At 37.7% G+C, this 15883-nt stretch overlaps 1 protein-coding gene across 4 annotated transcripts in view; it reads right to left on the bottom strand.

Moving 5' to 3' along the window:
* Nucleotides 1-697: 697 nt before the first annotated feature.
* The window catches only part of pxnb (paxillin b), a 38303-nt gene continuing 23117 nt past the window's right edge, over nt 698-15883 (bottom strand). The window contains exons 2-14 of one of the 4 annotated variants that reach the window (XM_051117904.1): nt 14127-14335; nt 13434-13516; nt 13132-13271; nt 12821-13013; nt 12591-12738; nt 10859-12094; nt 9427-9693; nt 8865-9257; nt 8208-8354; nt 7894-8067; nt 7666-7747; nt 5810-5958; nt 698-4576 (exon numbers count right to left, since the gene is read on the bottom strand). In XM_051117904.1, the coding sequence (XP_050973861.1) occupies nt 4310-4576; nt 5810-5958; nt 7666-7747; nt 7894-8067; nt 8208-8354; nt 8865-9257; nt 9427-9693; nt 10859-12094; nt 12591-12738; nt 12821-13013; nt 13132-13271; nt 13434-13516; nt 14127-14335 (3488 nt within the window). In that variant the 3' untranslated portion in view covers nt 698-4309. The remainder of the gene's footprint in view (nt 4577-5809; nt 5959-7665; nt 7748-7893; nt 8068-8207; nt 8355-8864; nt 9258-9426; nt 9694-10858; nt 12095-12590; nt 12739-12820; nt 13014-13131; nt 13272-13433; nt 13517-14126; nt 14336-15883) is intronic. The other 3 variants (XM_051117905.1, XM_051117906.1, XM_051117907.1) reach the window with 3 other exon arrangements.

Here is a 15883-nt window from a genome sequence, read left to right as displayed (position 1 = left end):
ACAAATAAAATAATAATTAAAATAAAATAAAATAAAAATTAATTAATAAAATAAAATAAAATCTACACACAAAAAGAATTTATTTGTCAACAGGTCTGGAAAGTTTAGGCATTTAAGTATATATATATATTTTCTCATTTTTTAACAAATTATTAGTAAACAAAATAACAACAAAAATTTAAGCTGTTCCTTTTATAAAGCTTTTTAGCAATCAAAATTAGAGACAACATTTTAAATAAATAAAATAAAATAAAAAATAAAAAAGCTATTAAAATTAAACATTTAAATTAGAGACAACATTTAATAAATAAATTGAAAAATAAAATAAAATAAAATAAAATAAAATAAAATAAAATAAAATAAAATAAAATAAAATAAAATAAAATAAAATAAAATAAAGCCATTCACTATAGGGATCCATAAAATGTAGGCTATAATTAAGATTTCCCGTAATTAAACAGTTAGGTAATGTGGAATACAAGTCACACAGCTAAATATATTTTGAAAAAACCAAATCCACTTAAAATCATACAAATATTTTATATTATGATTTGTATGTTTGTCAAATTTGTGATACTGTTACATTTTATTTATTAGATTTACACAAAAAGACCTTTGAGAAATTAGGACTGTGCACAAATGTCAAGGCGAAATGCGCTGAGATTTCAATAATAATTAAACATCAGGACGAAAAATATTCAGTGCACTAAAACACCAAATTTATTTGTATATAATTGCATGAATTGAAACAGTAACCAATACTCACAGAACAAAAAGTGACAGTGTTACAGGAGAAAAAAAATGCATAGTTGTTTTCACATTGGGTAAATGATAATATTTGTAAAGGGAAACTAAAATAATGATTTATGAACAGAAATAGAAAAGCGTCAGATCAATTTATATGATAGAAAATCTCAAAATAAACATAGGCACAACATTCGACCAGTGTAAATGAGTGATTAACACACATAAGGGTATCATATGATCCCTATATTTCCACCACACCTTCATTTTGGCACATAGCGATTAGGAGCAAAACAAACAGCGACAGATTATTACAATTGAGTTATCAAAGAAGGCATATTCAAAGTGAATTTAATAAAACAAGTATCTTCTACTTTCAAAGTAGTGTTTTCTCAACAGCGGATGAGACAGAATGACACGTACAGATCTCTGGCACATCGGGTCATATAAAAGCTTTCATATAATAAACACTTGCTGGTATATTTGTCTACTAAATCCAACAAATCATATTTGCAATCTTTTGATGACAGGCATCCAGAAAGCCACACCGATTCATCAGACACCAGGGACTGTATATATTTAATATTCTTGATCTGAAAATCACTTCCATTCCAGTGACAACACATTTCGAAAAATATACGAAAGTCTTCATCAATTCACCCCTTCGTAACATCGTGATGAGTTTTCAAAACTCGCCCTTTAAAATGACTGAAAGACACTTAAGACTTTCATGCAAAAAAACAATAAAAGAGAGAGAAAATAATTAGTATAGTATATCACAATATCATAATACAGCAGTTACAATATTGTCTAGAATTATCTCTGAGAGTGAGCAAGACAACATCATTTCCAATCAAATCATATATTGAATTCAAGGGTTGAGAACTGCAGAATATTGTCACAGCTATTTAGATGAATAATATCACATAAGTAACAGTTCACCCAGAAATTAAAACTTGCTACAGTTCACTCACCCTCATGTAGATGAGTTTGTTTCTTCATCGGATTTGGAGAAATGTAACACTGCATGACTTGCTCACCAATGGATAGTGAATGGGTGCCGTCAGATTGAGAGTCCAAACAGCTGATAAAAACATCACAATAATCCACAAGTAATCCACACCACTCCAGTCCATCAATTAACATCCTGAGAAGCAAAAAGCTGCATGTTTGTAGGAAAAAAAATCTGTTACTAAAGCATTTTTAACTTCAAACCATTGCGTTTGGGTAAAATATGGGTCTATAATCTATAATATGCTTTCTACAGTGAAAAAGTAGTCTGGTCTGAATCAGGAGAAAAATCTGCAGCCATAAGAGCTCTAAACAAATACATGTGTGTAGATGGACTTTTCCACTGGTGGAAGTGTTATTATGGATTATGAACTGATATTTTGACCACAAGCAAAATACCTTAATAATGGGTTTGTTTCTTAACAACTCATACCTTTTGGTTCCTTAATATGTTAACTGATGGACTGGAGTGGTGTGGATTACTTGTGGTTTATTGTGATGTTTTTATCAGCAGTTTGGACTCTCATTCTGACGGCACCCATTCACTGCAAAGGTTCCATTGGTGAATGCTACATTTCTCCTAATCTGATGAAGGAAAAAACAAACTCACCTCCATCATTTTCAGCAAATTTTCATTGTTTTGGGTGAACTATCCCTCTAAGTGGATCATTTTACTCGACAGTGGTTATGTAGTGACTCTTTTGTGAATAAAACCTAAATAGCCAATCATTCTTACAACAAAACATTTCCCATATGTGACTGGTTCCTTCAGAGGAATATTCTGGGTTAAAAAAAAAAAAAAAAAATCAAAACTCTATTGACACTAGATAATACAGTTTTGATTTATCAGTGTAAAAATGAAGGAAATATGTGTTTACAGTGGAAATGTCATGGTTATACTTTGATTCAAAAAATTAAAGAACAAGTAGAAATGATTTTCTGTATTTAATCCCATATATTCTTTTAATAAAATAATACTATGAGATGAGATGCATAAACTCCCACAAATCCCACAAACTCCCACGCAGACGCCAACAGAAGTGAGCGATTAACAGTAGGATACATTCATATCTATGGGTTCCAGATGTCAGTAATAATTAATAACTCATCAATACAAGTTGCTGTACAGACTTCATGAGGAATAATCTGAACCTCAGTCTCCCAATTGCAATTTCAACACAGATTAGAAACTTCATATTATATTTTGTATGCAAAACTACGTTTGGTATACTTTGGGTCTTTTAAATTCACTTAAATTTGTAATACAAAACAAGGCACTAAAAGAAGCAATTCTTTGAGGTGAAATTTCATGCTAAAATGATGCAAACTAGGGCTGTCAAATGATTAATCGCGATTAATCGCACACAAAATAAAAGTTTGAGTTTGCCTAATATATGTGTGTACTGTGTGTAATTATAATGTATATATAAACACAATAATATGTATTTATTAGAATTTTTATATGATTTATATTACATATAAATAAAAATATTTTGTACATAACATATTTCTCTTAAATATATACATTATTTGTGTGTATTTATATATGCATAATAATTACACACAGTATGCACACACATATTAGGCAAAACTTGTATTTTGTATGCAATCAATCGTGATTAATCACGATTAATCGTTTGACAGCCCTAATGCAAACGCAGCAAATAGACATTTTCATAGCTGGGTGAAGCTCACAAACAAAAGTCAAGAACATATATGGGTCATATTTCAGCCAAAAATATGAAAAACAATAAATTATTTTTTTGCGTAAAAAGAAATGCAGCCCATTGAATGATTTATACATTATAATATATATTTTTTTACTGTGTTTAATACAAGGTAAAATAATAATATTATTATTAATAATAATAATAATTGTTATTAGAAAGAATTTTTTAATTACAATAAAAATATTTTTCTTTTTTATCACAATAATGGAAAATATGGTAGAAATGTGTTTAATTTGTCAGAAAATAATGTCACACTGGAAACTTTTTTTTAACATTCTTAAAATGGCTTAAATGTTATTAATGCAAAATATAATTTTTATCTTCCCTTTTGGTTTAGGACTGATATATGACCTGGAAATTTGTTTATGAGATTCACCAGTAATTACTGGCTCCAGTTGGTTATTCATTTGATTTCCAGTCATTGAGTTATTTGTTGTTTCGTTTCTCTCTGTTGATTGTGTCTCATACGTTCATGCTGCGCACGTTTCCCATCATCCCCCCTCAACCGTTCTTGTCACCAAACAGTTTCTCTCCAGCTCATCCAGTGAGCAGAAAACATTCACAAACTTACTCCAAATAACTCACCTGAACTTTCCTCTAATACCCTCTAAAAACAACCTGGCTTTTGAGAGCACGTATCATGGCACCATCGTTTTAACCTGACCAGCAACGTCATGTGGGGATGTCAAGAGTCAGACACATAAACCTGAATAACAAACACACACACACACACACACACACACACACACACACAAAACAGGCAAACAATACAACATGCAGACTCACACACACTCAGTCAGTCAGTCAGTCAGTCAGGCATCTTTCTAGCTGAAGAGCTTAATGAAGCAGCCCTGGCAGTAAGGCTTGTCGTTTTGCTCTTTGAAGGTGCCCTTGTTGAGCTGCTTGAGGCAGAAGGCACAGACAAAATGCTCAGGATGAAACTTCTTGCCCATGGCTGTGATGCAGCGGCCCGTGATGGGTTTCTGACAGCCGGAACACAGCGACCCGCGGCGGGCGTGATAATGAACCTCACAGTATGGCTGACCGTCGTGCTCAAAGAAACTGCCATTGACGAAGGGTGTGAAACACTCCTGAAACACACACACACACACACTCTCATCTAACCACATGACTACTCATAAACACATCAAATTTTATGTTTTTGAAAGAAATCTCTTAGACTCATCAAGCTGCATTTATTTGATTAAAAATGCAGAAATATTATTAACATTTCAAAACAAGTTATTTTAAAATATATTTTATTCCTGTGATCAAAGCTGAATTTTCAGCATCATTACTCCATTACTTCATTACTTCAGTGTCACATGATCCTTCAGAAATCATTCTAATATGCTGATCTGTTGTTTAAGAAACATTTCTGATTATTATCAATGCTGAAAATGATTTTTACATTGGAAATAATAAGAACAGTCTCTTGAGCAGCAAATCAGCACATTAGAATGACACTGAAGATTGGAGTAATGATGCTGAAAATTCAACTTTGACCACAGGAATACATTTTAAATATATTCAAATAGAAAAGAGTCATTTTAAATTGTAATAATATTTCACATTACTGCTGTTTTTACTGTATTTTTATCAAATGAATTCAGCAGTAGAGACTAATTTTAGAAACATTTAAAAAAAAAGCTACAATTATTCCAAACTTTTAACCGGCAGTGGATATTCAACACATGGCTACTCATAAACACATCAAATTTTGTATGTTTTTGAAAGAAATCTCATAGACTCAAAAAGATTGCATTTATTTGGTTAAAAATACAGTAATATTGTGAAATATTAAAATTTCGAAATAAGTTTTTTCTATTTTAATATATTTTAAATTTTCTTTTATTTCTGTGACACAAAGCTGAATTTTCAGCATCATTACTCCAGTCCTCAGTGTCACATGATCCTTCAGAAATCATTCTAATGCGCTGATTTGCTGCTCAAAAAACATTTCTGATTATCATCAATGCAGAAAATGATTTTTACATTGGAAATAATAAGAAATGTCTCTTGAGCAGCAAATCAGCACATTAGAATGACACTGAAGATTGGAGTAATGATGCTGAAAATTCAGCTTTGACCACAGGAATAAATTTAAAATATATTCAAGAAAACAGACATTTTAAATTGTAATAATATTTCACATTGTTGCAGTTTTTACTGTATTTTTAAAAAATGAATTCAGCAGGAGAGACTACTTTCAGAAACATTTAGAACTCCACAATTATTCCAAACCTTTGACTGGTAGTGGATATTCAAAAGTAAAGCACTAGACCACCCAAAAAATGAGAATTCTTTAATTATGATGCACTCACCCTGCACACAAAACACTCTGGATGCCAGAGGGCACTCAGGGCAGAGATGTAATTCTCCAGGATGGCACGAGCACAACCTCCACATTTAGGAGCAAACAGGTCAAAGTAGTCTTTACGACAGTACGCCTTCCCATCCTTCTCATGAAATCCTGAAAAAAAAAAAAAAGTATTTATAATAAGTATACACTAATCCAAAAAAAAGAGAGATTAGCGGTGAACAGTGGGTTTTTAAAAATCATTTCAATACAATTTAGCTTTTGTGGTGTTAATGTTGGTGTTTGTGCATATCAGAGCCGTAGAATTTAGTAGTAAAGACATGTCCCTACTAAAATCAAGCAGCTACTAAATTGTCCCTAGCCATAATTTTGATTAAACAATTAAATATATGTGTATGTAGCCACTGGTGTTGTAATTTTCGGCCAAATCTGAAATAGGCTATAAAAGTAATATTACCTGATAAGTTAACATACAAGGTAGCCAAAGTGTTAAAAACATATGTGCACAGTTTAAATGAAAGATAAGGTTTACCCTCTTTAACTTTATATTGTTATGCTGTTTTGTGTTCATCTGCTTCTCCCATTTGTTCTTTTTACATTGAATAGACTAACACAATCAGATACAACAATATTTCTCAAATATTTATTATAATATAAATATATTACAGGCTTCTGATAAATCAAACATTTACTTCAGTGGTATGAGATGACTGGATGCTTTCAACTGATTTCCTATTAAACTATTACCAACTGAACCGCAGTTTTCAAACCATTTAAAATATAGTGGATTAAGCTACAAACATACTTTTTTCGCTTATTTTAGACATAAAATTAGCGAGCTAAGCCAGTAGTAGAACTGACAGTGTCGTGTAAACATGGCTGAAGACACGAAAAGAGAAACATACAAACCATATCAACTGAGTGAGTCATTTATGCTGGAACCGCTCCGATTGATTCAAACTCGTGCGATCGATCATTCAGTTCATGCGATTTATTACCAAACACCAGATCAAAAAAAAGCCATTCATTTTCGAATTTCATGTAATGATTTTAAAAAGCACGCAGTGATGCTCTAAAGGAACTTTTCAAAAACATTTACTGTTTCGAAGTGCTCGAATTGAATCGTTTGATCATTTGATTCAGACGGGACTTCAAATTTAGATAGGAACTTTAGAGCAGGTTCGCGAATCACTTCATGAACTGAATGACTTGCATTTTGGAAATGCATTTTTGAGTTCTGATATCAAACCATTAAGGCAGTACAGTTATAAAAACAAAACAAAGACTTACAAATCCCCTAAGAAAATTAACCATGGTTTTACTATAGTAAAAATATAGCAACCAAGGTGTTTTTTTTGTATAACCACAGTTTTACTACAAATCACACAGTTACTGTAGCAAAACCATGGTTAATTTGTGGTTACCATGGTTTCACTATAGTACAGTTTAACTATTTATTTTTTTTGAGTAAGGGATATGTTGCCAGGAAAAAAAAAATCTGAATGAACATTAAAATATCTAAACAAAATTTTTCTATGTGGATACATTGCCAAAGCATGTGAATGAATCTTCCTCAAAAACAGCAACTCACTTCAGTGTCTGACACTACTAAATATAATATACTAAATCACTTCGATCAAACAATTAAATGTCTGTTGTCTGCCATTATGTCACCACCAATGCCAAACTCAAACCTATACCTTTGGTGCATATAAATAACCTGCAAAATGTAAATACATGTACATTCATTTTAGCAGACACCAAAAAACAAAAAAAAAAAAAAAAAAAAATTGTAAATGAGCAAAATATGGGTTCTTCAACGACAGAAACAATCGAACTTATTTGTAAGCGTTTACTCACCTTCAGGACCAAAGAACGCCCCACACTGGGCACAGAAAAAGTGCTCAGGATGCCACGTCCTGTCTAACGCCGTTACCACTTTCTGTAAGGTGAGAAAAAAAAGCATTTTTATCATCTGTAGCAGATATAAATGTGTAACACATAAGTGTGTAAATGGTTAGTAAACTTGATATTTTATGTGCTCATTTTGCTGTTTAGACTGAAAAAATTGAATGAGTTTGTTCTCACATCTAGTATGGGTCCGTTACAGTAGTAGCAGCGTGGAGAGAATAAATGGTGGTAATCTCTCTCACAGTATGGCTGACCTTCCCTCTCAAAGAAGTTTCTGGAACCAATCTCCTCCTGGCAGTGTGTGCACACAAAATGCTCTGGATGCCATGTGCGCCCCATAGCAGTTACCACCTGTACAAAACACACACACAAACTTTGTTTATATGTGTCCAGCTTCTTCTACCTAGACACACAGCATGTAATCCTGAAAGCTAAAATCCTCTCACAGCTCCCCTCTATGTGTTTATGGTGGTGCTCTCTGGCTCCCTCACCTGGCCAACAATGGGTTTGCAGCAGGCGCCACACACTCCCTTAGCAACTGTCTGCACTCCCAGCTTGTGGAGGTCAGACTGAAGACTGCCCAGCATGTTGTCCAGTTTATTAACCTGTGGTTGTGGACCCTTCCCCTGGGCCATAATCTACAGAGAACAAAAGATCAAGAATCAAAAAAAGTCTTCAATGCAAAACAATTACACATCAGCACAAAACACAAACACCTAAAAATAAATAAGATGACAGTTTCTGAAAGAACGGAATTGGTTATATAATTCTAATTTGTGTCTTTAGCATATTTTGGACAAAATCTATGGATTACACCAAAACCGAATTGTGAGCATTTAAGATTTCATGATACTAATGACAACATAATTTAGTAAATAATTTTGATCCAATCACATCATTCTCTAAGTAAATATTTACACCTCTAATCAATACAACATGGTCTCAAACCATCTGTTTGTCTCAAACCCTCAGTGGGGCACATCTAATCTAATATTTACGACCATGGTAGGAGGCTGAGCACAGACACACACACAAAAACATCAAACTCTCAACGTTCAATTTACAAATCACAAATCCATATTAGTTTCGTGATTGTTCTAAGCGAGAACAGTAAGACAGAAGCTCAGCCAATGACAGGACGTCTGCACCTGCAGTGGAGGGAAGAGCGGGTCATACTCCGTCTGGCAGCCAACTGACACCAGCACTTTGGGCGGGGCCACAGGGGCAGGTGGTGGGGTGGGTATGTGTTGGGGTGCAGGGTTGGGCTTTGGGGAGGGAGCTAGAACTACCACAGGTTCAGGGGTCGGGGGCTTGGGTGGAACTGGAGGCAGACTTGGCTGGGGAGGAGGGGGAGGTGTGGGTTCTCTTGGAGGTGGGGAGGGGGCAGGTGGTGGGGGTGGAGGCAAAGGGGCAGGAGCTAATTTGACCGGAGGGGGGCGCTTCGGTTCTTCAGCAAGGGGCGGGGGACGAGGGATCGGGAGAGACTGGGGAGGTGGGATCACCTTCCTCTGAGGAAGAGGAGACTCAGGAGGTATGATTATCTAGAGGAAGACACCGATAAGACAGAAGAGAGAGAGAAAGATGGAAAGCAGGAATGAAGAAGAAAGAAGCAGGTGATTACAGAGAAACGTCAATGCAATTAAGCAGAAGAATTTTACAGGAATTGAATGGAAACAGAATTTGCTGAATCCGTAGATGCTTCCTGTCTACCTTATCCACTTCCTTGATGTGGTCTTCCCGTGAGCGTTTGGGGTTGGACATGACAATGACGCCTTCTGTGAGCCAGTCATCTGGCTGTTGCTTTTTTGGACGATCCTTACGGGCAATTCCCAGCTTGCCTTGCAGTTCCTCAATGAGTCGGTCCTGGGAGTTGCTCTTGTGGAAAATGAGGGGGCCCATCTTCCTACGTATCAGGCCATCTCGGTACATGGGGTGGACGTTTTGAATCTCCTTGGTACGTCTAATCACTGATTTGATCTGAGACAGCAGTACAAACTCCTTGAGATGCCACATGCTTCAAGAATGGTTGATTATTGTCCAAGTAAACCAATAAAAACAAGCAGGGATCTAGGGAAGCATTCAGGTGCTATCCAGGTGCAGAATCAGTTAGCATGAAAAAGTTGAGGTTTGCATACATGGTGGTGGTTAGCACTGGTTATCAAGTTACGATTGATCATCAAGTGCATAAATGTACCCTTAGTACCACTGTTTATCAAGTGCAAACACAGCAACATTCAAGCTCTTACAATTACAATTTAGTGTCAGGATGCGCAACTTCGGTCCTGGAGAGCCACTGTCCTGCAGAGTTTAGCTCCAAAACCTGATCAAACACACCTGAACAAGCTAATCAATGTCTTTAAGATCAGAAAGCTATAGGCAGGTGTGTTTAATTAGGGTTTGCACTAAACCAGGGATAGGCAACGTCGGTCCTGGAGTGCCAATATCTTGCAGAGTTTAGCTCCAACCCTAATCAAACACACCTGAACGAGCTAATCAAGGTTTTTAGGATCACTAGGGCTACAGGCAGGTGAGGGTTTTTTTTTTTCAGGGTTGGACCTAATTATGCAGGACATCGGCACTCCAGGACTGACGTTGCCTATTCCAGAGCTAAAGTCTGCAGGACAGTGGCCCTCCAGGACCGAAGTTGCCCATCCCTGATTTAGGGTAATTGTACAAGGTGTAGAGCAGGGAGGAGCAACTTTAGTCCTGGAGGGCCACACTGTCCTCCAGAGTTTAGCTCCAACCCTAATCAAACACACCTGAACAAGCTAATCAAGGTCTTCAATATCACTAGAAAGCTACAGGCAGGTGTGTTTAATTAAGGTTAGAGCTAAACTCTGCAGAACAGTGGCCCTCCAGGATTGAAGTTGCCCATCCTTGGTGTAGAGGAAAAATTATGACTTTCATCCATCTGACTAACAGGTTTCAATTATATCAGGCTTGTTTAATCCTGCACCTGGATGGCCACTTTCCTGCATACTGTAGCTCCAAGACACTTGCAGGAAGTTGGCCCTTCAGGAGCAGGATTGGACACCCCTGATTTACATGCTGCCAATCAAACCATTGCAAGACTTGTTTGGAAAAAACTAAGACCAAATATCACAGCATTCACAATCAACAAGCATTGCAGTCCTGTCCGTACGTGTCCAGAGGCTGAGATCCTGTCCAGCGTTCCAGCCATATGCAGCATGGGAAGGTCCATTTGGGCATCTGGGGTTCCAGGGCAAGACGACGGAGTGAGAGACTCATCCATCCAGCTTGCCTCGGTCATGGGGGTCATGGAGCCATCAGGTCCTTCGTAGGCCATCTTTAGTTCCATGTCAGCCCAGTCAAGATCACTCCTGCAGTCTGACTGATCCTCCAAGAGCCCATCTCCCATTTCACTTTCTGTGTGAGTGTCAGGATGAATGTTGCTGCGATCTGCTGCTACTAACGTCTCCTCGTAGACTTCTGGTTGTACTTCCGAAGCGAGCTGTGAGGCCGCTGATGCTGTGATTGGGGACTCATTCTCAGGCCTGCTGAAGCTCATGGCAAGAAGTTTATCCAAGGCATCATCAAGAGATGGCTCATAGGTTGGTGGTTCAAGCCCAGTGGAAGGAATGGGTTTGAGAGAAACAGCCGGATCAGGCTGTCCTGATGATTGTTTTGGGCTTGGAGACTTGGGAACCACTACAGATGGGGAAGAGGATAGGATTAGAGGGGGTGAAACAGCTTTGGGAAGAGACAGAGATGGTGACTCAGAGACTGTAGGAAGTGGAGATCTGGAAAAAGATGGCACTGGACTTATAGGTTTTGCTTCAGAGCTGGAGAGATACAAATCAATAGATGCTGGTGTCATCAATGGACTAACTCTTTCATTGGTTATGCTGACCACTGAGGCACTTGCTGGACTAGGAGACTTGGTGATAGGCGAACAGGACTTCAGCCTAGAGCTTGTCAATTTTGCAGAAGGACTTTCCTCCCTAAGACCACAAAGGTCTTCACCTCCAGGTGCGGCAGTTGTGGTTACAGTCTGTGACAGAACCACTAGCGATTCCACGTGGGAGGAGAGCAGGGAAGCAGAAACATCAATGGAAGAATCCAAGTCCAAGTCATGCACTGGAGAAAAATGAGGGCCGAATGCCACAGGTGGAGACAGTCGAGAGGAAGGCTTTGGGACAACACTGGACGGTGGAGGCGCAGCCCCCGTTTCAGCAGAATCCTCAACAATGTGCAGTTCAAAGTTTAAAGGATGGCTTGGGGAATATCGGCTTGGTTCCGCTGGGAGGTTATGGGACAGGGATTTGGACACAGCAGTTGTAGGAGGAGAGTGGATTTCAGCAATGGTAGTAGTTTGCTCAAACATTGGCTCACAGTTCAGGGAGCCCAAAGAACTTGGCTGGAGGACATAAAGGAGGGACAGGGGAGGAAAGAGGAGAAACAGAAGAGATTGACAGATTAAGGGAGGCAGAGAATGAGAAATAATTAAGAAAAAGCTTTAATGAGATGTACAGAACAGCTGAGGAAGAAACAAAACAGATTCTGGATGCAATGTTGAAGTAATGAGATGCTAGAAGTCATAGACAAGCAGAAACAGATTTGGAAAAAAATAAACTGGTAAATGTGATGGTCATATGAATACTGGCCAGGGTAGAGTTTTCCAACAACGCCGTAAGCTTAAGAAGATTGTAGACACCATTGGCACCATTGGCACCAATGTTCTCAACGATCCGCTTATGACGTTTTTGGGAAACACAGCCCAGATTGTTGAGCAGTAAGTCCTGAAAATAGATTACCCAAACAACATAGCTCAGCACACATTCCCAGACACAACGTCTCTTCAACTCACTTACACTGTCCATCCAAGCCATTCCATGTCACATACACACACTCACATTGCTCTGCACCTTAAAATCTGACAGGCAGGCCATGAGCTCATCCAGTTCTCGTGTAGCGGAGGTGGCTGATATTCTGCCCTGCTGATCAGAAGGTGCGTCTACTTGCCCGTCCGTCAATTCGTTCGTCAGAGCACAGGGGCTGGGCCTGTTTATGCAAATTATGGCATTCCATTAAAACCCACAATGCAAATCCACATTTCTCCATCTAAAGTTGAATGTGATCTTACGTTGGGGAAGGCACAGAGCTCTCCAACTCATTCAGAAGACTTTCCACTGTGGGACGGCCATCTTCTGTCCCCTTCGTTCCATTCCTCTGAGGCTTGTCCTGGGCTGTCGGTGTCAGTGTGATGCCTGGGTGGGCTCCATTCTCTTGGATATAGTGGGCAACACTACAGGGTGGCAGTGGAGGTGCAGCATCTTCTGCAGAGTGGAAGTTTCAAAGCACAATCACTTGTTTTCTATGCGTTTAGCCATAATCAAAGCAGCATAAATATACATGCATGGAAATACATTTTTAAGAATGTGTCTTTAAGTTTACCTGTAGTGCAGTAAGATGGGGCGTTTTGCTGTACAGCATTGAGTTCCAGAAGAAGGCGGTCCAGTTCAGACAGGTTGCTGCCCAGAGCAGAAGTCATGGCTGCAGCCGATGAGTCTGAATGCTTCTGCTTGTTAGGAAAACTGGACCAATAGAAGTGTGGCATTTAGGGTTTAATTTTTCATAATAGCAGGGCAAAGGAAAGGATATCATGGTGGATCATATCATAGGATGACAGATATTTAATACCCATTTTGTTTGATCAGTACAAGCTGTAAATTTCTATCTGTGATATTGTAACTCACCTGTAAACGTGGTCTTCTTCCGTATGCGATGCTGGTGGACTGCTGTCCCGAGACAACGTGCTTTTATGAGCAGAGCCCAGAGACTGAATTTCAACAGAAGAAAAATAAATGCATACGATTTCATGCAAATCTATGTTGCACATGTAATTGTAACATCACTGATTCTTCAAAATGCAACAGTCCAAAACTGGTTCATGTTAATAATTTTTCATATTGTTGGGCCAGTAAAGTTTCATTAATTTTAGTCATTTAAAACAAAAAAATGTTTTGTTGTACTTTGTTTTACTTTAATTTTATTTATTCATTTTATTTTATTTTCTGTTGCTTTTGCTGTGATCATTATTCAGAGTACCGTCAACATGTGTTAAATTCCTGAAACATTAACTCAAAGTCTCTAGGGAACTTTGAGTAAATATTTCAGGTTAAAGTGGCTCGGCTGACAAAAATGTTTAGGAAATCCCTGACTTAATACAACAATTTTTGTACTGGGTTGGGTCACAACTGGATGCCCAATGTAAATAAAATCATTTGTGAACCAAAGATAAAGTACTGAACATTCTAACAGTACAAAATATCACAAACATATCTATATAATACAATATTTCTACCCTTTTGCAATAAGACACACTGAGGTGGTGTGAATATTATGTGACTAGCTTATTTTGGAAAGTCCTAAGATAGTTTGTGCTGAACCTGTTGTGAGGAGTCCTGGGAGTCCGGCCGCGGTGAGAGCGATCCGTTCAAGGCCTCAGCTGAGGGTGGAGGGGGCAGGGGTGGAGGAGGGGAGTCATCCTGAAAAAGGTGCCCTCCGGTGGGGTAGGAATATGGTGTCTCCTCAGGAAGAAAAACTGGGCACTTGGAGATATGGGCGGTGGAAGACTCGAGATCTGCAAGCAATGCGTCTGTGCAAAAAAAAAAAACATTTTTTAATGCACTTTGTCTTCAAGTTACTTGTTGTTAAAGTAAAGTAAATTGTTTTAAAGATAGTCAAGGTTTTTCTAAAAGGTTTTGTTTTGCATGACCTTTGCTGCTCTCCCTCTGACTATCGTGATATAAAAGTTTATTTTGTTGCTCAATAAAATAGGAGGGATTTTTCCATAATGACTGTTTCACGTTTCATAAAACTAATTTGTTTCAAAAGATGAAGAAAAGATTCCATTAAAAAAAAAAAAATCTAATACACTTAGCATTCAAATGTTTTGGGGTTGGTTTAAAGATTTATTTATGTTTTTTTTTTTATTTCTTCTACTCACCAAAGCTGCATTTATTTGATCAAAAATACAATAAAAACAGTAATATTGTGAAATATTATTACACTTTTAAAATAGCTGTTTTCTGTGTGAATATATTGTAAACTGTAATTTATTCCATTGATGCAAAGCTGAATTTTCAGCATCATTACTCCAGTCTTTAGTGTCACATGATCCGCAGCAAACATTTCTAATTAGCAGTGTTAAAAACAGTTGTGGAAACTGATACATTGTAACATTACAATACCTTTGAAACTATTACAAATGTCTCTAATGTCACTTTTTTATCAATTTAATATATCCTTGCTAAATAAAAGTAATCATTTCTTTAAAAAAAAAAAAATCTTACCAAGCTGGTAGTCTATGTTTGCGAAGAACTATAATTTTTCATAATAAACTCTAATGCAGCTATACACATGATCATAGGGAAAGTCCCAGAGAACAATGAACAACAGGCTTAAAAATAAGACATTAGCATGATATTCCTCTCCAGCAGAGAGAGAGTGAGTGTCTCCAAACACAGATATGATGTTTGCTTGTGTGAGTCAGTCAGGCATTCCAACCTTTCTAAGCATCCTCAATCATGTTACTAAATACAGTCCTTCAGCGGCAGCTAGGCCAGTACTGATGCAGCTGCAGCACCAGATCCAAAGACCCTCCCTAAGGGGCTTTTCTTACAGAAACTAAACAGAAAACTGGTTTAGTTCAGTTTAAATACACAAGAGGGGTTTTAGGTAGTCTACCTTTTGCATTATACCATACAACAGCCCTTAACACAATGTTGTTGTATAACTTGATTCGGTCGTTGTCTCTGGGTTATGTCAGTTGGCAGGTAAAAGCCTGTTGTGACAGACAGCAAAGACCTCTTAACACATCCGTCATGCTGAGCTTATGTCATCACACTCTTCTGGTCCTGCAGTAAGAGTTGAGCTATGAACACAATCTGTCCCCGAGGAACAGACCGTTCAATATGAGGAACTGTGACAGAATTACAGGCGCTCAGTTCACCGCTAGGGATGAGATGCATAAAATTATACACACCTTTAAAACATCTAACATCATGCAGAAAACTACAATTCAGTCTGCAAACACTGTTGTTGCTTTGCTGAGTTTAACTGGAGCAATTTAGTATTGAACCATCACACCACTGCACTCACTTTCAGTGTAGACAAGTTATTTACAGTTGCCACAAGTTACAAT

Source organism: Labeo rohita, chromosome 8 (assembly GCF_022985175.1).
Source record: "Labeo rohita strain BAU-BD-2019 chromosome 8, IGBB_LRoh.1.0, whole genome shotgun sequence".
NCBI classification, from domain to species: domain Eukaryota; kingdom Metazoa; phylum Chordata; class Actinopteri; order Cypriniformes; family Cyprinidae; genus Labeo; species Labeo rohita.
This window is presented reverse-complemented; position numbering and strand designations above follow the sequence as displayed.